General features: G+C 42.6%; 1 protein-coding gene across 1 annotated transcript; it reads right to left on the reverse strand.

Moving 5' to 3' along the window:
- Window positions 1–10,611: 10,611 nt before the first annotated feature.
- On the reverse strand, window positions 10,612–13,166 carry LOC143635190 (protein CYCLOPS-like). Its single transcript, XM_077103074.1, has 11 exons — window positions 12,878–13,166; window positions 12,751–12,806; window positions 12,600–12,668; window positions 12,466–12,514; window positions 12,326–12,378; window positions 11,780–12,227; window positions 11,530–11,562; window positions 11,318–11,366; window positions 11,182–11,221; window positions 10,962–11,090; window positions 10,612–10,866 (listed from the first exon to the last, which is right to left on the reverse strand). Exons 1-11 carry the CDS (start codon window positions 13,061–13,063, stop codon window positions 10,758–10,760), a joined length of 1,221 nt encoding a protein of 406 aa, XP_076959189.1. The 5' UTR covers window positions 13,064–13,166; the 3' UTR covers window positions 10,612–10,757.
- Between the last annotated feature and the right edge of the window lie 9,005 nt (window positions 13,167–22,171).

Below are 22,171 nucleotides of genomic sequence, written 5' to 3' on the forward strand. Positions count from 1 at the left end.
CCTGGCTGAGCCAAACCAAATATGGCCCTTAGGCCTTAACAAACAAAATAGTGTAAACTTAATTTATTTTTAAAACGATGATTAAAGTTAGAGCAATAAACATAACAATTAGCAAAATCATGATATTAGAATGAGTTTATCACGTAATGACACTTATAATTGTTGATAAATGGTGTAAAAATCAAATGTAGTTAAGTGAATAATGGAGCTTTTTTGCAACTGCTGAGATGTAACCAAGTCATTGTGCTGAGGAACAAGTACCCCTTACCGCTGAAACGAGCCGTCAGATAGTGATAAGGTTGGTAAAACCAAGCCGACACGAATTCGGTCAGTATTGGGTTACGACACTGAAACTAAACCATAAAATAAATTCGTCAATACCCAAATAAAACTTGTGTGTTGCGGTAGCGAACCAACACGAATTTGATCGGAATCGGGTTACGGTATTGAAGTTAAGCCAAAAAATCAAATTCGTTAACCCCAAATGCAACATTTTAACATGTTAAAAAAACCTGCATCAAACCAACAAAGAAAAAAGAATTATACCGACAAACTAACGCAAATTCGGTCGGCTATGAACGCTAAAATTATAAAAATAAATTAGTAAGCCTAAAAAATATAACATAAAATATTAATGCAAAAAAGAAAATAACAAAAAACTACTTGACGTGACATAACCACGTTTTGTCATGTGGACCAACGCAATAAGAACCGAAAGTTAGAGAAACGGTTAATGAAGAAACATGAAATGAATCCGGGTCGGATCCATGTTCAAGTTCCCCGGTCTTTAATATGAACGAACCACCGTCTTGATCTTCTTCTCCGGTTGCTCAGATCTGCCATAGAAAAGTGGGGGAGTGGAAGTGACTGCTAAGAGAATGAACTCTTGTTTACAGACACAAAAATATGTGGGAACAAAGGGTCCAAGCGAAGGTCCTTTCAATGAATGATAAAGACTCCTTATATAGGGACTCCATGGCTACCATCATTAACCCTAACCTTTATTGGGCCAGGCCCGGTTATGGGTTACCTCCACAAACCCCCAGCCCAATGGGCCTAATTAGTAGACAATAATAATAATGTAATAAACATAATATATTATGTAATAAATGAAAGGTCGTACCGGATTTGACGTACCCTACACCTACAAGTCCCCCCAGTCCAGTGCTTCTCCTGGGCGTGCAAGCGATTTGGTGAAGTGCTGGTTATGAGGAATGCTCAGGAGTGAGGAGTAGTGCTTTTCTGACCCAATGCTTATATGGACCTTTTTGCATGTGCGTCTACTTTGCTTTGGGTTGTAAGAGGCTTCAAGTCATGATGGTGAGTTTGGCACGCGGGCCTTTTTATCATAAGATGACACGCATGTCATTAATTCGGCGCGTGGCCATAAGGGTTTTTTATAAGGATCTCCAACCTTTATGCGAGTTTTTTTATAAGGGTCTCCAACCTTTATTTTAGCCGTGGCGTTGGCATTAGCCTGTAGCCGTGGCGTAGGAATTATCCTGTGGCATTGGCGTTGGCATTAGCCTGTAGCCGTGGCGTAGGAATTATCTTGTGGCACTGGCGTTGGCATTAGCCTGTAGCCGTGGCGTAGGAATTATCATGTGGCACTGGCGTTGGCATTAGCCTGTTATTTGGACGTCTTCCACCGCGCTAATGTAGTGGTGATATACCATGATAGTCCCCTAATTCATTGCTGCTAAATAATGTTAGAAGCATTGAACTCGTAATAATAAACTTGTTAATAATGTTTTACTCACATGCGCGGACGAGTATAAACAACTTTTTATATCATGTATAAATAAGATACTTGATGTTTTAATATGCCACATGAGATTATATAAATCGCTTATAGTCATAATTTACTAATAATCGTTCCAATGATTTGGTAGTACTCACGTTTATTAGTAAAGTCTTACATCTCCATTTCATTTCATAAACTAGTATGTAATGTTAGTTTATTAATAAAAATGGAAATTATGTCAAGACATGACTTGAGTATCCGCGTGTTTCACAACGGTATATTTACATACCGTATAATAAAAAGTCAAGAAAAGAGTGTCGAGACTTACATCGTTATGAAGATGTCTAGAAAGTTCACGGCTCTAACGCGATATGTTTTTGGCTATCTTGTAGACCATAATATATATGATTATTTCCAAAGATGATGGACCATTATGAAAGTTGAGAATTAATTTACTTTCTTGGAAATCATTTTCACGTGCACATATTGCCTCCATATACATGTTCAAGATACATGTATAAATGTTGAATGCTTATATCAGAAAGACACCACCACCCAAGTTTCCAAGTTCACGAGGGTCTCCCGGCACGGCAGAGCTGCATAAAAACTCTGTTGGCACTAAAGCTCTCCGCAACGGATGATTGCCGTTGTGGGGCGGTTTGTTCCGCGGTGCTTGCATGCGGGTGACGGAACTTTTACCGGTGGAAGTCAAACACGTCCGGAGCAGATAGTGCTCCGAGGTGATCCTAGTTCACATGCGGGATGAAAGCTCGTTACCCGTGGCAATAGTATTTTGATCCGGGAGGGAGCATGTAAACCGTATTAGTGATCCGCGGAGATCGTAAGTGACCCGAGATTACCGGAAATGTCTTTGCTTGGACCTGCTCGTGATCCGCGTGGCGGAAGTGACCCGCCGGAACTTGTACGGAATTTTTTAGCTGATTTGGGGAAACTTGAAGATATGACCGCCAAAGCCATAAATGACCTGCCATTGTTTTGATTGGAGCTTTTCCGGGTCTGCAGAAGCTATGGCGCGGAAGCTGAAAACGACCCCCCATAGTCTTCCTCGGAGCTTTTAGGTATTCCGCGGAAGCTAAAAGATATGACCGCGGAAGCCATAACTGACCCGTCGGAACTTGCATGTGGGGTTTGGGATTGACCCGCGGACGTTCCGCAGGGCGGAAGTGATCCGCCGGAACTTGCATGCGGGGTGCTTACATCATATGTGGGAGTGTTTTAGTGCGTCAAAGCTTGCACTTGACTCTTGAAACCAGACTTGGCATGCCGGAGCGTGCACAAAGTTTGCGTGGGGCGGAATTGACCCGACATAGTTTGCCCAGAGCTTTTACATGATCCGCGGATGTTGGTGACTCACCGGAGTGCGTAAATGAACCCCGGATGACACCCATTTGGCGCATCTAAACGTCCGTTTGGTGCGTATAAGTGACGCGTAGTAAGTGACCCGCATGTGCCCGCGGAAGCCAAAATTGACCTCCAAATTTATGCTTGCGGACGCATAAAGCTGTGATGATGTGAGGAAGCTTAGTATGTGTTCCGCGGCAACGGAAATGCGGGAGCCGGAATTGATCTCACCATTGACCTACACTACCAGCCTTCCTTGGTTTTAATGATATGATAAAAATGTCAGAAGTGATAACATTTTATGTGATAGCCTGCAGGAGGAAGGAAATGCTCCCTAATAAGACGAAAGTACACAGTGTGCTGTACTAATTTATTGCTTTCAAGAAAAATTAGAGGCTGAGAGTGAGACTCTCTCGGATCTCACAGTCATGTTTGAAAAACCGGTTCCGGACCTTCTACGTCTCCCTTCACCGAAGATGGTATGTCGAGGCAAAATAAGGTCCCTGCTTGAATTTGCAGGTTTGAGAAGATGAAGAGAATAATACAGCATAAAAACAACGCATGTAGCCCGCGATGATCAGTTTCCTTGATGCGTATGTAGTTCATGATTGCCGGAGCGTATCCACCTGAACCCGCGTATGACCCAGCAGTGGCCGGATTTGGTCACGGCTGCGCTTCAGTGACCCAAGGTTGTCTCGCAAGAGATTTTACTTGACTCGCGGGTATCCCTCCGGAGCCCGCATGTGTGGCCGGAGTTGATCCGCCTGAATCCGCTAATGACCCGCGGAAGCTTTTTTTCGCGGCCCGCGGAAGCTATGGCGCGAAGCTGAAAACGACTTGCCATTGTCTTGCTCAGCGTGCGGGGATTGGGATTGACCCGCGGATGTTCCGCTTAAGCTGCATACTTGACCCGCAGGGCGACCCGCCGGAACTTGCATGCAGCTGTGGTAACTGATGTTGACCCACGCAGCGGGTAATAGTGACCCGACAAAAAGATACGGTATTGTGTATAAGCCTCCATCCATGATTAGCTTTTTTTCATTTGTTGTATAACACATGTGGCCAATAGTGACCGGAGTCGATCTGGGTGAACCCGTATGTGATTATAGTTGATCCGCGGGAGCGTTTTTGATCCGCGGTTGTCCTGCAAAAGCTTAAAAGCTTCATTCGCAACGTGGAAGCAAAAAATGACCCGCATGAGATTATAGTTGATCCGCGGGGAGCGATTTTGATCCGCGGTTGATTGAAGTTGACATGCGGGTGCGTGTAAGCAGCCAGCGGTTTTCCAGCCGGGGCTTGTATTAGATAAAGAACTTGCGGGTGGCGAGTTTCATTCTCCGGGTAGCGTGAATGATTTTGTGGTGACAGTTTCACTCGCAAGAGCGCATATCGCCTGTGTTGGCTGGTGTTAGTCCGCATTTTAATGTATATGACCCAACCGCCATTGACGTTTCTGGTACAACCTCCTGCATGTGACAGTGATGGTGGCAGTCTTAATTTGAGAGGTGAGAGAAAAGTGGTTACAGGTGATTGACCAATCTGTCTCATCTTCTCAAAAAATGTGCCATGTTGTATTGTTTATTTTGAATATGAATATAGATCCACAACTCTAATTATTATTATTATTATTATTATATAATAATAATAATACAAATCTTTCTCAAAACTCGTCTTTTATATCTTCAATAACACAAATCTGGAATAATTTTTACACACAATTGTATCTGATTCGGGCATTTATCAAACACCTTGTGTGCATACTCCAATTTCTCAAAACTCAAATACATATATCAACAACTGCCACTCACACAAACACATCCAACCATAATCGAACTCAGGTCTGAATAAATCAGAACCGGATCTCGCGTATGTCACTTCGAAAAAACATAGATCTAAGGGTTTTCACCAAAAGGAGTAAAATTGTCGAGAGCGCGCATACGGCCCGCTATGGCGGGGTAGAATCGCCGGAAGCGCGCATGCGACCCGCTATGGCAGAGTAAAATCGCCGGGAGCTCGCATGCAACCAGCTATGGCGGAGTAAAATCGCTGGGAGCGCGCATGCAACCCGCTATGGCGGAGAGTAATCGCCGGGAGCGCGCATGCAACCCGCTTTGGCGGAGAGTAATCGCCGGGAGCGAGCATGCGGATTCTGAAGTTGACCCCCAAGGCTTTGATTGCGCCTCGCGGGAACTTTGCTCACGGCTCACGGAAGCTTTGCTTGCGGAATCTGAAGTTGACCCTCAACTTTGCTCACGGCTCGCGGAAGCTTATCTTGTGGAAGCTGAAGTTGACCCTCAAGGCTTTGATAACGCCTCGCGGGAACTTTGATTACGGCTCGCGGAAGCTGAAGTTGACCCTTAAGGCTGTGATAACGCCTCGCGGGAACTTTGCTCACGGCTCGCGGAAGCTTCGCTTGCGGAAGCTGAAGTTGACCCTCAAGGCTTTGATAACGCCTCGAGGGAACTTTGATTACGGCTCGCGGAAGCTGAAGTTGACCCTTAAGGCTGTGATAACGCCTCGCGGGAACTTTGCTCACGGCTCGCGGAAGCTTCGCTTGCGGAAGCTGAAATTGACCCTCAAGGCTTTGATAACGCCTCGCGGGAACTTTGATTACAGCTCGCGGAAGCTGAAGTTGACCCTTAAGGCTGTGATAATGCCTCGCGAGAACTTTGCTCACGGCTCGCGGAAGCTGAAGTTGACCCTCAAGGCTTTGATAACGCCTCGAGGGAACTTTGATTACGGCTCGCGGAAGCTGAAGTTGACCCTTACGGCTGTGATAACGCTTCGCGGGAACTTTGCTCACGGCTCGCGGAAGCTTCGCTTGCGGAAGCTGAAGTTGACCCTCAAGGCTTTGATAACGCCTCGCGGGAACTTTGATTACGGCTCGCGGAAGCTGAAGTTGACCCTTAAGGCTGTGATAACGCCTCGCGGGAACTTTGCTCACGGCTCGCGGAAGCTTCGCTTGCGGAAGCTGAAGTTGACCCTCAAGGCTTTGATAACGCCTCGAGGGAACTTTGATTACGGCTCGTGGAAGCTGAAGTTGACCCTTAAGGCTGTGATAACGCTTCGCGGGAACTTTGCTCACGGCTAGCGGAAGCTTCGCTTGCGGAAGCTGAAGTTGACCCTCAAGGCTTTGATAACGCCTCGCGGGAACTTTGATTACGGCTCGCGGAAGCTGAAGTTGACCCTTAAGGCTGTGATAACGCCTCGCGGGAACTTTGCTCACGGCTCGCGGAAGCTTCGCTTGCGGAAGCTGAAGTTGACCCTCAAGGCTTTGATAACGCCTTGCGGGAACTTTGCTTGCTTGTAACATCCCGAAATTTCCAAAATGATATTAATTATATTACTTAATAATAGATAGAAAGTTGACTCGGGTTCGGGAAATAAATAATAGAGTAGGAGTTGGTATGAGTCGGGCTAGTGTTGGATTAATTGAGATGGGTTAAATGAGAATGGGATTCAGGGATATAAATACCCCCAAAATCCCAAGAATATCTTCATTTACATCTATTTCTTCACACACTCAAGACACACACATTCTAACCGATCAAGATTCGAAGCCGAGACCCGAGATTTTGTTGATAGATCTGAGTTGGTAAGGTAAGAACAAATCCACCAAAGCTAATATTACTGAAAATGGTTAGGATTGGATGGGTTAACCGGACCCGAAACCCAAACTGCCCAAATCGGACCCCTAAAACGTCGATTTTAGGCCGATTTGATGGTTGGGTTTTGTAGGCGCCGATCATACGATTCTGTGGGTACCAAAATCGAGTTATTTGGCTAAGAAACGAAGGAGTTATGGGCAAACAGATCTGCAGCGCGATAACTTCGCCTGCAAGATTAAGTTCGCCTGATGAACTTCGCCTTCAAGCGTAACTTCGCCATCAAGCGTAACTTCGCCTAAGGATAACTTCGCCTACGGCCAAGTTCGCCTAAGGATAACTTCGCCTACGGCCAAGTTCGCCTAAGGATAACTTTGCCCGAAGCCAAGTTCGCCTAAGGTTTAACTTCGCCTGAAGCCAAGTTCGCCTAAGGTTTAACTTCGCCTGAAGCCAAGTTCGCCTAAGGATTAACTTCGCCTGAAGCCAAGTTCGCCCGAGGTTTAACTTCGCCTGAAGTGAAGTTCGTTTAGAAAATAAATTAAAAACCTAATGGAAAATGTGTTAAGGCAGTTATCGAAAATAAAATTTTTCCAAGCTGACCTGGCAGCTCGACCCTAGCCAGGGGCTCTGCCCCTTGGACCCCGCTAGGGGCTGCCGCCCCTAGAACCCCGCTGCCAGGGGCGCTGCCCCCGGACCCCCGTTCGTTGTGGGTCATATATAAATAGAAATACAAAACGAGTAGTAGTAGTTAATTGATATGTGTAAATATTATACAGTTAGCCGAGCCCAGTTAAAGAAAGGAATTACGATCAACGGCGAGCGTAACAGGATCCAGGTGAGTTTCTAGCCCCATTCCTTGTTATGTTTTCGGGGCTGTGTGCATACTTGATGTGTTGTTAATACATTTATCCTAAGTGATAAGTGTATGCCATATGTGATATATGTGATATGTATGAATGAATGCTTGATGGTACGTGAACGATCTTCGGATATTGCACGTACTGTCAGGTTGTAACGTTATAAATATGGTAAGTATGATATGTATGTTTATGTGTATGAACGTAATAAAGTTAATAAAAGAAGGAAATGACGGTTGTATGGTTGTATGGTAACGAAGAGGGAATCGAACCCTAATAATATTCGAAAACAAGGGACCAGACCCTTATAATATCTGTGATGTTAGGGACCAGACCCTTATAATATCTGTGATGTTAGGGACCAGACCCTTACAATATCTGTGAGGATAGGGACCAGACCCTCATAATATCTGTGATGTTAGGGACCAGACCCTTATAATATCTGTGAGGTTATAGGGCGAAAGGCTCTTTAAAACGTATGATTATGAATGTAAAGAAAGTTCTGAGGTTAAGTACGTATGTATGTAATAAGGTATTGTATGGTATTGTATGATTAACTAGAACTCACTCAGCGTAGCTGACTTTTAGTATGCACGCAGGTGAGTAGGATGAGACAGCTGGCTTGAGTGGAGGACACATGGCAGAAGACTAAAGCCTGGCATCTGAAGATCTGATATGTTTTATAAGTTATGTTTTGATTTTGAAAGACAAGAGGAATGTTTTAAGACATGATTATGAATTGATATGTAATGTTTTATGAAAGTTTTATATTCCGCGTAAAGTTTTTAATTAACTCTGATATTTAGAACTGTGTTTATGAGTAAATCCAACACGAAAGTAGAGTTACCGGTGACTGGGCCTTACATTGCTGAAGCTGTTTATGTTATCCGCGGAAGATGCTCCTATGTACCGCGGATGGGTTATGCGGACGCCGGAGTGCGGATGGCGAGCACACCGATTTTTCTGTCAATTTTCCAACCCTTAATAGTTTGGTGCTCTAATCAAGGCAAAGCATGTGCGTGCCTTTCAATATGACCTCCTGTCACCTTTTCATATCTTGTTCCCTTGTATGAGACAGTGCCCTCAGTACTTTTTATTATTATTTTGTATGACACCATAAAATATATTCATAGATCTAGAGATTTTGAATATCCACATCAGGTAGGTTTTATGTAAAAACCAACATATCTGAAAGGATTTATAGATCTATGAATATGAAATGTGACTATTGCTCAAACGAACCCAGATCTGAAAAAATCATAACTAGATCTGGTATATTTCACTTAGAAAAACACAGATCTAAGAGTTTTCCCCAAAGTTTGGTGGTATTTCTTCTTGTATATTTCGGGATCTAGAAATATTTTCAGATCTACGGATTTTTGGACTTCCATAGAACAGATCTGAAAGAAGAAACCGTAGATCTAGAGTATTTGATGAACAGATCGGAGGACCGAGACGAAAAACAAAGAGTGATTCGTTGCTGACATGAGGTTCATATGCCTGGGTCGTGAAAACGTACAGCCTTACGAAATTGTAAGGTACATACATTCAAGCCCAAGCCGGCCCAACATCTTCACAATCCACGAGTCTTATGGACCAGATTTGCCATTCTTTACATGATATTAAGCTCGGTACCGATACGATTCGGTATACAAAGATAAATCTACCCAAAATAATGGTACCAAACCCGTACCAGTAGTAGCTAACTAGCTATCCCAGAAAGTGGGTACTGAAAATGGCCTTGAAAATTTTAAGTCGTCGTCATCATCATCATCATCGTATTCAGTATATCCCACCAATAGCAAAGCTATGGTAGGGTCTGAGGGGGGTAAGATGTAGACAGCCTTACCTCTACCCCATAGAGATAGAGGCTGCTTCCGGTGAGACCCCCGGCTCGATAGTAGTTTTGCATCAAGCCTTGGACATAAGGCACATAGCACTCAATCATCGGGACACCGACTGATCGGTGCATGTACCCTTGCCTTTGGGCTATCAACGCCACCACATGATGCCTGATTAACCTTCCGCTACTTTTAATGTTATTTTCACGAGATTAGTAAAATAACGTCAAAATTAGTGCAATTTCACTTTTGCCCACCCGAGGTTTCACACATATATGCATTATATTCGCGCACCGCAATTAGGGCTATCAACTCTAATCTCTAATCTAGAGATTAGATTAGAGATTTTAATCTCTCTACTCTGGGTTTTTAGCCTCCTTGAAAATTTTAAGTCTAGAACCAAAATCCTACTCTAATCTCTCTGGGTTTTTCGGGTTCAGGTTTTATCGGGTTTTGAATATTTGACCTTGAAAATTAAAAAGAATAAAAAATAAATATTTGACCAAGTACTGAGAACATAGATGGATACGATCGAACAAAAACCTGTAAAATCCAACAAAAAGTGATCAAACAAACTTGAAATCAATCGAACAAAAATTTGTAGAATTGTTGTTGAAGAGAAATTGAAAAGTGTAAAAATTTATAATTATTATTATTAGTAGCATAAATAAATAAGCGGTTAGAACTTAGAAGTAGAATGGTCATAGAACTTGAAATCGATGGAATGCCAACTGAATAGTCAAATGAATCTGTGATGGAATACTAAACGAGTTTTTTGGGTTGACCCAAAACCCTGAAACAAGTAACCAGTAACCGAACCGAATTAGAACAGTTCGGGTTCGGTGTTAATGTCCTCGTTTTCTCATACGGGTCAAGGGCGATACACGTATTTGAGTTTGGAAGTCATAGCTGGAACTGTTATGGGATTTTTAGCCTCCTTGGTTTCAATTGCATTGGTTAGAAGAATACTTTATCTACTTAAATCTCGTAAGTCTCGTGCTGATAGCATGGGTCGGGTGAGGAACGTCTATTTGATCCGTTTGAAGAAAAGTCTGTGTTCTAGTAGAGCATATATTGGTTTAGTGAGTTGGTTAGCAGTTATAGCTCGGTTTGTTGGACATCTTTGATGCTCGTACATAGAGGAAATATACATATATGATATACGCAGCACTCGTTTTGTAGTAGAAATGCTAATTATTAACAAAAAGTGTATTGTAATTCTCATTGAGTTCATATTTCACATTTTTCAATAATAATCAGCTTAGTTGTAAAAAAGAATCTTTGCAATGTCAAGGCATTAGCATTATGTATATGTAGTAACAGTGCATTAGTGCTTGATCACATCTCGTCAGGATAATATTCTATCAATCTCTTCTAAAAGACGTTCTTTTTCGTCTCCCATTTCCTCATTCTGCTTCTGGAGCTCTTCGATCTGCTTAGTCTGTTCAGAATCTTTCCTGAAATGTATGTGTATACGCTTCAAAATGTATGTGTGTATAGATATGCATGTTTTTAAAGTATATGATGATGTAATATGTGTTTGTAGTTGTACCTGTTCATAAAAGCCAAATTAAGTTTGAGTGACCGCACTTCTTTTTCTAGATTTTCGCAACGCTTTAAGATAGATTGCATATCAGATGAAGTTGCTGGTGTTTGAGTTCTTTCCCTTGCTTCTGCCATCCTACATCACCATAAAACATCAATCAAACACTTACTATTAAATGCATAAAATCTTCTAAAATAATATAAACGTGCTAGATGGTGATACATACTTCCGTGACCTTTCCACCCTGCGCTTCTTCGTGGGATCACCTGCATTTACTAACATTAATATTACATAAATCTTGAGATTCTAGTTTTCTTGGCATATGTTTTATGTATTAAACTAAATCTGAAATTGAAGTTAACCTGAGGCTGCAGATGTCACTGATCCATGCTGAGTTAAACTTCCCTTATGCTGTAGGTACACAACCAACAAAACATGTAAAAAAATAATAATTAAGGTTAGTTTAGTAAAATCACATTCATTTGAGGTTAAGTTTTTATACAACTTAATGAATACAAGCATAAATCATAAACACTCAAACTGAAATTAGTAGTGTTTCAGTTATTAAACAAACCTTGTGATCTTCTTTAAAATTATTGTGCATGTGCTCTCTTATATCTGAAATATAAAAGAGAATAAAGAATTGATCAGTTATTTCACCCTTTATTAATATATTGAAATCCTAAAATTAGTAGTTTAGTAATATAGTTTTCATAATGATCTTATAAAGGGAGAAAATGCTATTAATCAACAACCCAGTCCGGCCCGTTTTGAGTTTTGACCCATATACGAACGACCCACCAAATCCATTTCTGACCCGTTACCACCCGTTTTCCCAGTACTCTACCTGTACCTTTAGCACTTGCTGATTGACAAGAATTGCTTGGCCCGTCGGACACCTCAAAGCCCGTTGAAATAATAAGTGGATCAGCAGAAGATTCACTTTGTGAAGCTTCCCGAGATCCGGTATTCATCTGAATCAGATTCGCGGGGGCCACAAAACCTTCTATGTTAGCATTCATAGTTTCTTTTTCAACACGAGTTTTATGCTTCTTGCGTTCTAATGAACTTTTCAGCATGCTCACAACAGAAGACACCTTATCAATTTGTGGCCTGTTAAAAGTAGTAGATGATGAATTAGATGTGGAGATGAGATCATTAAACGGGTTGGAAAAATCTTGTTTTGATTGGTTGACTGCAAGCCTGGATGCATTATGCGTTGCTTCTGTGTTTATTGTTGTTTGTGAGTTCTGCATTGCAATATACTTCCTCCTGTAAACAGCGGATATTAACTTATAAATCTAGTAAAGCCTTATTTGTAAAAGATATTAAGTTTTGGACGACCCGTTTCAACTTGTACTGATTATTACCTTAATTCAGATGAACGACTTCTCGTCATTGGTTGGGAACTATTAAACCATGCCTGTATAAGAAGTGAGATATGAGATCGGCCAATAGTAGTTGATCGATATTAATTATTCATACATATTCTTAATAATATAAAACAAACCTTAGCCAGGAATAAGTTGCTACCCTGCAACCCTTTATCGGTTGGATTCCTGATTACATATAAAAAAATGAAATCAATATTATGTAAGAATTAAGGTCATAAATAGCCTTAGAATGTTATAATCAGTTAATTACCTGACTGAATGTTTATTCGTGTCGCAAGAAGCATCGCCAACTACCAAAGGACTTTGATCAACAAGCATCCTGCATTGTTTAGAGCAATAAAACAGTTAAAAACAGTTGTTGAAACATGTAGGGAGAATCAACTCATCAACTGTCAACTGACCTTGACGGTTGTCGAGGACGGTTATGAACTATGTTCGTTGAACTAAGGCCTTGATTCTGGCAATCAAAATCAAATATGAGACTCAAAAATAAAATAAATGTGAACTTTATAAATCAAAACATCTTACTTCTGCGGTGGTGAGCCAGCTTTTGAAGAGTTCTTCACTGTCTGCCCTGAAGTTGTTAGAAAAATTCTTGAACCCGAGATTCTCCATTGTCGGTGCTGGCAATCCAACTGAACTTTCAATTAATGTTCTTATGAACATATCTTCGCTCGTGTTTCTGTACAAATCCGAGTAAACTCTTCCCTCCATCTCTATACAATCGTTAAGCGTTCTATACAAATATTAAACTTATTATGTTTTCTTCTCTTAGCACTTGCATTACATATAGATATAAAAATGCATAATCAGAAATTCAAACACTCAATTGACGAATAACTTAATAAATAGTAGGTGATCAAAGTTATGCCAAAGGATACACGCATATGGTTATCATTTTTCTGTCATGACAATTATTAAACACCTAGTGTGAACATTAAATAACCAACATGATGGGACCTGCAACGTTGACGTCTCGCTAGATCCTTAGAATATACGTTTGTCTCTACTATTGCAACTTGAGACATCGATCTAGGAGACCGTCCGGCAATCTAGATATCAAACAAATTTTATACTATATACAACAAAAAATGTATGTGTTTTCCAAACATATTATATAGTGCTGGTGTCCATTGGGTATATATTATTGAACTACAACAGTGGTGCATAAAGCAACTAATCAAGTCTAGACAAGTATGATCATATATGAAGTTTAAATTATTGTATATGATATTATGATGATGATAGCCATGAAAAGGATGTTTGAGGTTGCCGTTTAAAGTCATGAAGAGTTGTTAAAATGGTGTTTTCAAGTGATTTGTTTTAATTAAAGTTATTATTAACTTATTAGTGTTTTGTCATGATTTAAAAGCTTTCTTTGATTTTTGTTTAAGGGGAAATCTAAATAAATTTGAATTGGAAAGAATAGAATTTGAAAGTTGCATTTATCAAAAACTTTATTTTCAACTTTATTTCCCAGAAAATTAACTTTTCAGGATATGTATTTGATTTTATATTTTGTATATTTTTAAGTAAGAACTTGTCTTTTAAAAATTTATGTATATTAATTAAACATTTTGTGTAGGTTATTATATGTATGCAATTTATCGTAGTCAATGACACAAATTTATAAAAAAAAAATATAAAAATAATAAAAAGAAACATTTGAAAATCCTGACGAGTATACTTGATACCAGGGCTACGCTCGATACCCAAGAAGTAATTATCAAATAAATACCTGAGGAATTTTCTACCGGATATAAGACAAAATTATAATCAGATATGAGGTTGAAAATAATGGCAATCAAATCATCTTCCTATAAAGGTTGAAAAACGTAAAGAGCAAACTAAGCAATGAGTTACTTATAACGTTTCATTTTCATAATAGATAATCTATGATTTATATTTTAGCGTACTTAGATTAAAAAAAGAAGAAGAACAAAACGTTTTTGTGCACCTATACTTTTACTTCTAGGGTGACAAAATGGCAAATAGTTCATCTTAAAGTCACATTCTAAATGGGCCAAGAGTCCACTTTAGTTATTTATTGTACCGTGGCCTAGAAGCCCAACAACAACCGGCTTTATTTTACATTAGAAACCATTAAACCGAGATAAAAAAAAAAGATCTTGTGGCAAAGCCCAATCCATCCTGGTGAACAAATATACTTGGGGTTCTTCACTCAAAGTTTAGCTTGTTTCTCTTTCTTTATTCCTATCAAAAACTATCGAGAAAACCATGTTGTTTAGTTGTTAAAGTTAATATCCAACTCTAAAGAAAATACAAAGTATATTATTTTTATCAGTTACTCACGTAGTACACGAGCATGAAGATAGTAAGAGGGTGTTTGACTTCTAGAAATTGCTTATTTGCTTTATCTAAAAACAAATAAGCAATTTTTAAAAATTTAGCCAAACACCCGTCAAGTAATATATACATAAAACTATGTTAACATATTTTAACACACAAATTGTAAAGTAAACTATAAAAGCTAAAAAGATAAAATCTTAAAAGGAAACAATGCAAAGATAACTTTAATTTAATAAAGATGACATGTGGAGGGGTTAGTTAAAAAGACTAAAAGGTAGATAAAAAAGAAAAGGTGGTAAGTTGAATAACTTTATATTAGACGTTTGAAAATAACAATATACACAAATTGAAGTATATAATGACATCACAAACCACTATTCCTAATTCCTACGAAACACATTCAACATAGTTAAAGGTAAATATAACGCTAAACATATTAAGATAATCACAACCGTCAAAGTTGGTATACCAAAATATTATATACATGACTCATTGCTCTCGGTTGGTTGTTGTTAACTTTATAAATACAAACGAAAAAGGTTGGATAAACTAGCCACTAAACTTCCATAATTTATTATTAGCGGTATGCAATGTTTATATAGCCGAATCGGATGGGTTAAGTGTTCATGAATCATTTTAATTTCGATCAGCTGATTATGATTTCAATCACTGAACTGGATAGGTGGTTGGGCTAGATGTTCTTTTTTTTTTCTTTTAAAATCCCAATTAACTGATTTATTTACCACTTTAAACTTTATATTTTGTTAAAATTACATATTCAATCCAAAAGATTAAGTACTAAATAAAATATTAGGTTATAAATTAGTTATAACGTAATTTGAATTTTTGAAATTAGTCTAACCTGATACGACACTTTTGCACCCCAATTTTCCCACAAACGTATGTGTGTAAAAGTAAAACACAACTTAATGAATACAATAACGAGTCTAGAATCTTGAAGATGCATGTGACAAAAGCAAGAATGGATCAATAACTTTAAGCCTATTTAAGCAAATTTTTATAATGTACGTTGCGCACAAGCAAATTCGTGAAGATAAAAATGTTACTAAAAGAGTAAAGTATGTCTAACTAGTAACTACTTACCTACTTATTACTTGTAAACTGAAGAAACACTAAGTGACCCGGAACAGATTATAGATAATCTGGGGGTTAAGTAATGTTTCCCACGAGAATGAGGTCCAACAGAGACAGTTGTTCTTCAGGGGACCTGCAAAACAAACACCGTAAGCTCGTCACTGAGAAGGGGGGGTTCCTCCTTGTGACCACCCTCCGGCGTGAGAATCAGACTAGATTGCTCTGAATATAAGTGTATATTAAGAGATTGCTAGATAACAGGATAGCAGATGATCTTACCATTCCAAGATGTTGGAGTATTTATAGCCGAAGGTAGGTTTCCTAGAAGGTACAGCCAGCTGAATAGTATTCCTGTTCTACCAACAGTGGATTATGCACAAGCCATACTAGTTGGTGGATAGGTTACGGCCAACAGTAACAAAGTCGGCTGCACTATTCCACCAACTGTAGATTATGCACGTCCCACCTACTGTGGATTATACGCAGGCCATGCTGGTTGGTGAGTAGGTTACGGCCAACAGTAACACTATTCTACCAACTGTAGGCTACGCACGCCCCTCAGTAAGAGTTGGTGAGTAGGCAGCGGCTAATAGTGACAAACAGTACTAGAGGGTGCTCCTCATCGTACTGTTGTCGGTGAGCTGTCACCCTGTGATTGGCTCATGGGTTGTTCTAGTCAGATCGTCTGTCCTACCCATACCTTGGTAGGTATAGTACAAAAGATCTTTCAGAATCATACGGACTGGCTCATTTTGGCGGGATTGTTCCCGCCTTGCTCATTCCTTCATGTGACTACTGAAGTAGCTATTGCGTTGTGCGTGTAGCCCTGCTGTCTGCGGGTAGCCTTCCCTGATGGCTTGTATCCGCAACTGCGGGAACAGGCGGGGTACTTCACCATTGGGAGGCTTTCCCTGCGTGTACAGCTTGCGTACTGCGCGTAAGATTCTATGAGCATGGTGGGTCCTGCGGGAGCAGATGGCCTTTGCGCAGACGTCCCTGTTCAAGGTGAGTCTTGCGGGACAAACTAGTCTCTGCTGGGACCTACCTCTTCAAGTCCCCCCAGTCCAATGTTCTTCTCATGAATGTTTAATGAAGTGAGGTGAACTTTTGGACTTTAAGCAAGGGGTTTTGAAAAGGGTTTTTAGTTTTAAGGTTCTCCGTGGGGATTCTTCCCGCGGGTTTCCTAATGTCACTTGCAAAAATTCCCGATTTTTTTGCTTGATCTTTGGGTATGATGCGGGTAGGTATGTAACCTTCTCGCAAGTCAGGAGCGTTGAGTCTCACTTGTGTGGATTCTCCTTGAGGTTTTAGTGGTTTTGAACATAGTGATCAATTATGTTTAAACCACCAATTCCATCCTGGAGCCTCAAACAATGTAGTTCTCGACGTTCCCGCTATGCGGGGATGTTATTTCCGTTTCCGCAAGCATTGCCCAGAAGATCCTTCTTGGTTTCAATTCCCTGCGGAGCGCTAGGTATGTGAAGGGTTTTGCCTTAACACTGTACCCGCGCTCGTCTTACGGTTACTTTACTTTCAAGGTACCCCTGGCGTCAATTCCCTGCGGGTGCTAGGTATGTGAAGGGTTTTGCCTTAACACTGTACCCGCACCCGTCTTATAGTTACTTTGTTGCCGGGGTATTCTTGGCTTCAATTCCCTGCGGGTGCTAGGTATGTGAAGGGTTTTGCCTTAACACTGTACCCGCATCCGTCTTATGGTTACTTGGTTGCCAAGGTAAGGGGTATTTTCCCGCTTACTTTTGAATCTTTTTGAATTTTGAATTTTGAAATTCGAAAGGTTGGTAAGGATAAGGACAGTCCAAACATCTGAAACGTCGTGCGACGGTTTCTTCTGACTGTGTCAGGACGTGCAGGAAGTTATGGTGACGTGACAGTACATGGTCATTCCAGACGCTTTTTCAGGCGCGTGGGCGCGATTTTTCGGGCGCGTGGCCGCGAAATTACTGGCACGCGTCCTTTTGACAGCTGTTGCCAGGTTGCTTTTTGCCACGCGTCATAGTTTCATTGCACCCTCGATTTCTCTCTCATCCGCATTAAATTCACCGCATTAATTGCGATTAGTATATAAAGGGGGAGAGGGTCCTTTGTAATTCACACCTTCACCCTTCTCTTCTTCTTCTTAGCGATTTCCGGCAAATACTCCCCTTTTCAGGCAAGCATTTTCCCGAAATCGCTCTTTCTGCAAGATGTCTTCACATGATCTCGAGTCTACCACCGATGACAGGAGTACTGCTGGCGAGTGCCAGTGTGCTCTGCCCGGCGATCAGTACCGGTATGTTGTTAGGAAGTTCATGCTCGATCCTCTCGAGCCTGAGTTTCCTGAACCCCATCAGACCGTGTACGATGCCCCCAGAGGCAAGATCGGGGTTTATGCAGCATTCTTTGTCTATGGGAATCTTAGGTTCCCATTGACAAAGTTTGTTTACCGTGTCCTTGAGAGGCACGGTGTTCATTTGACCGAGCTGCACCCTATGGCGGTCGCCAAGATTCGCCACTTCGAGTGGGTGTGCCGGATTTTGGGCATCGAGCCCCATGTGGACCGCCTGATGACCTTCTATACTTGGAGGTGCATCCAGGGGTGGTACACCCTGACAACCCGTATTAAGGGTTTAAAGATTTGCGCGACCGAGCGCAGTCTCCGATCGTGGAAGCAGGAGTTCTTCTACATATCCGCCCGCGCCGTCCCCCTTGCCATGAAGTTTAAAAATGGCCAAGCAATTCCGAGCCTTCACACCCCCAACTACCAGGAGGCGGAATGGTTCTCGAAGATATCCCTGGTCCAATCTCCGGTTTACCGGTTTGCGGAGTCCGGGATGGTGATGTTGGGGATGAGCCGGGTGTGGAAGGAGGCGTCTCAGGTTCCCATCCTTCTCGAATACGGTTTGAACTATATTCCTTATGGTATGTCTTGTCTTTTTTACTGATACGAGTTTGTCTTCTAACTGTTTCTTTTCTTTCAGAGGGGAATAATTTGGAGTCGCTCCTGTACCCGCGGGAAGCTGACGGTCCCGCGCGGATGGGTACTCGTGCTCTAGACGAGGGCGAGTTGCCCATCCTGGAACAAACGGCGGATCGGTTTGTGGAGGTCTATCCGCTGGGCCACGAGATCCTGAGCCACCAACGGCCAGGTAAGGCGATATTCTACCCTCAATCCCTCAATGCTGTACCCGCTGCCAGAATTCATGACATCTCTTCTTCTGAGGAATCCGCAGATGGTCCTTCGCTGGTGCGGAAGAGGAAAGGTGCCGGCGGAAAGGGGAAGGAGAAGGTGGCCTCCACAGCCGATCCAGTGCTTCTATCTGACACTGAGTCAGATAGTGAAGAGGTGGCGGGGAACCCCGGTGGTGAGAAGACCACTGTTCCGGAGGCTACGACTGTTACCTCCGGAGAACCAATGACGACGACGGTGACCGGCATCAAGAGACCGGCTCCATCGGGTTCGTCCCCGCCCGTCCGTACGTTCAAGCTCAAGAAAACCCGTAAGTACAACTCTTAGCTTTTATCTTCGTAGTTTAATCTTCAAGTCTTTTTAACACTTTTCTTCTTTACGCAGGTGTGGATGTTGGCGCATTCCAGGGTGAGGGGCCGAGTACTACCTCTCCGCCAATGACGGTAGGCTTGGTCAGCCTACCTGAGGCGTCGACCCAGGCGCCTGCCCCTGCTTCCGCTGGTTCAGTTGCTCATTCTGAGCCGACTGTTCCAGCCGAGATGACGTCACCGCCGGCTGTGAGTGCAATTTTTACAGCATCCTTCACAGAGCCGGCGGTTACTTTTGCCGCGGATTCTGCGGGCAGCGACCGCGGCGGCGACCACGGCGGCTGCTACCATGCCCCCGGCAACGACGGCCGGACCCTCAGGTACGCGTGGGGCTTCTCGCATCTTTCCGCCACCTTCCCATCTGCCTGACCTCTTGGATGGATTTTCATTGGGTTCAGGTGATGGGTTCGGCGGCTATCGGCCTGTAATTGACCCTACAGGTGCGTAGGGTTCCTTTGGCCCTTTTTCACTTATATATTTTATCATCTTTTCCTAACTGCTTTTTGTTTTCTGCAGTTTCGGATTCCAATGAAGTGTATGTTCCGCGATGGAACATACGCCGAGGAACAACCCTTCGTACCCCTGTGGAGTGCGTGGAATGGGCTCGCCACGCTGCTCCCCATGGTGCGTTGGGGGAAGCCATGGCTAGCTACCAGGAGGGTAGGCTAACCAACGAGCTTCGAGTTCTCCAAGCCCGGATGCAGCCGCGCGTCGAGCTGCTTTGTCGTGAAAATGACAAGTTGAAAGCAGCTCGCGCCAAGGAAGTATCCCAAGCGCGGGCTCTTCGGGAGGAGAACCAAAAGCTGTCCGCAGCTGCTGCGGAGAAGGAGAAGGCCTTCAAGGCCCTCGAGGTTGAGGTTCAAGCGCGACTCGAGGCCCGCTCCAAGGCTGCCCAAGCTGTTAACGAACAGCTTCGGCTAGCTAAGGAGACTGCGAGGAACGCGACCGAGAGGGCCACCAAGGCGGAAGCCGTTGCTGAGCCTTTACGCGTTGAGAACGAGGAGCTCAAGGCCAAATTAGAGGCTCTCCAACGCGCTCATGATGCCTTGGCAATGGAAGATGCCAAGAAGCTCCAGGAGATCTTGGACCAGAGGGGCGTGCTTGACCATACCGAGCGGAAGCTTAAGGGCGTCGAAGAGGCTGCCGCAAAGGAAGTGCTACTTGCCAACCTTAACAAAAGCGAAGCCGAACGCGCCTGTACCCAAGCTCAAGCCGCCCTTAAAGAAGCTCTGGTTGCCAAGGAATGGCTTCTTCGAGAAGCGTTGTCTCAGGTAAGTCTATCTTCATGTCTTCAAGCTTTTCTTTGTAGATAGGGTGCTGACACTTGTATATTTTCTTATGTAGGTTGTGCATCGGGTCTTTTCAGAGACATCCTACGACGATGCAATGAGCGCAGCCCTCAACGCTTCTCACGAGGATGGGGAACGGGTCGGCTTCCTGCTTGGTCTAGGGTTTGTTGAGAAAGGCGTCCCACCATCCAACTTCCCTTTGTACAATGTAGATACCGAAGCCATATATGACCAAGCAGTAAATCAATACGCCGCCTTCCCGCATCCGGTGGTGGAGAAGGTGAATGAAATTGCTGCTGCTGATGACGGGCTACCTATCCTTAAGGCTTACCTTGAACAGCCACGCTCTACTGACGGCGCTGGTCCAAGTGGAAGTGGCCCTGAAGCCTGATCCTGAAGATCCCTTCCCGCTGCTAGGATAGATTTAGTTTGTATAGATTTACTTTCTTGTAGGCGGGTAGTCACCCAGCCATTGTAACGAATATTTATGAAATGTAAATCTTTGTGCGGCTAAGACCGCTTGATTCATTGGATTCCTTGCTTTATAAACTTTATATGACTTGCATTCTTTAGTTTAAATTAGCAATTTTCCAAGTGTTTAGGATAAGTTAACCTTTGAACGTGGTAGATAGGTGTGAAGTTTTGCTTCCTCCTTCGTGATTGTGCGGGTATGACCGTCACTTGCACTTGGTAGGATGGCTAAACTTTACCCATATCTGACCTGCGTGTAGGTTTTCCTCATCTTTGAGGATAAGTTAACCTTTGAACGTGGTAGGTAATCGGTGTGAAGTTTTGCTTCCTCCTTCGTGATTGTGCGGGTATGACCGTCACTTGCACTTAGTAGGATGGCTAAACTTTACCCATATCTGACCTGCGTGTAGGTTTTCCTTTTTTTTTTTTTTTTTTTTTTTTTTTTTAGGATAACCTTTGAACGTGGTAGATGATAGGTTGAAGTTTTGCTTCCTTGTTTGTGATTGTGCGGGTAAGACCGTCACTTGCACTTACAAGGATGGCTAAACTTTACTTACATCATACCTGCGTGTAGGTTTCCCTTATTTTTAACGTTGTGTTTATGCGGGTTTTGCCGCCTTACACACGTAACGACTTACTTCTCCCCGTTTATGCGGTAAATACCGGCACCAGTGGGAAGTTCATAAGGATAAAGGTAAACACATTATGAAAGGAGAATCATTTCCATTAGAAGTGGCTCTAGGCCTTTTCTTTACAAGTTTTGGAATTGATCTACATATAACATTTGCGTAATTGAGCTCCATTCCATGTTCTTGGGATGGGAGTGCCATCGAGCCTTTCGAGCCGGTATGCGCCCTTTCCCAGGACTTCTTTGATAATGTATGGCCCTTCCCAAACCGGGGCCAGCTTTCCCGGGCGCTCTTGGTTTGAAGCCTCGTTGTTACGCAGTATGTAGTCTCCTATCTTGAAGTTGCAGAGTTTTACCCGCGTGTTGTAGTACTTTTGCATTTGTCGTTTGTAGTTCTCTTCACGCACTGCGGCTAAGTCTCTGCGTTCCTCGGTTAGCATAAGATCCAACCGTCTTTCCGCATCATTGTCTTCT

Source organism: Bidens hawaiensis, unplaced genomic scaffold, assembly GCF_021521415.1.
Source record: "Bidens hawaiensis isolate Kalapana, Puna unplaced genomic scaffold, B.hawaiensis_p1.1 tig00007413_1, whole genome shotgun sequence".
NCBI lineage: Eukaryota > Viridiplantae > Streptophyta > Magnoliopsida > Asterales > Asteraceae > Bidens > Bidens hawaiensis.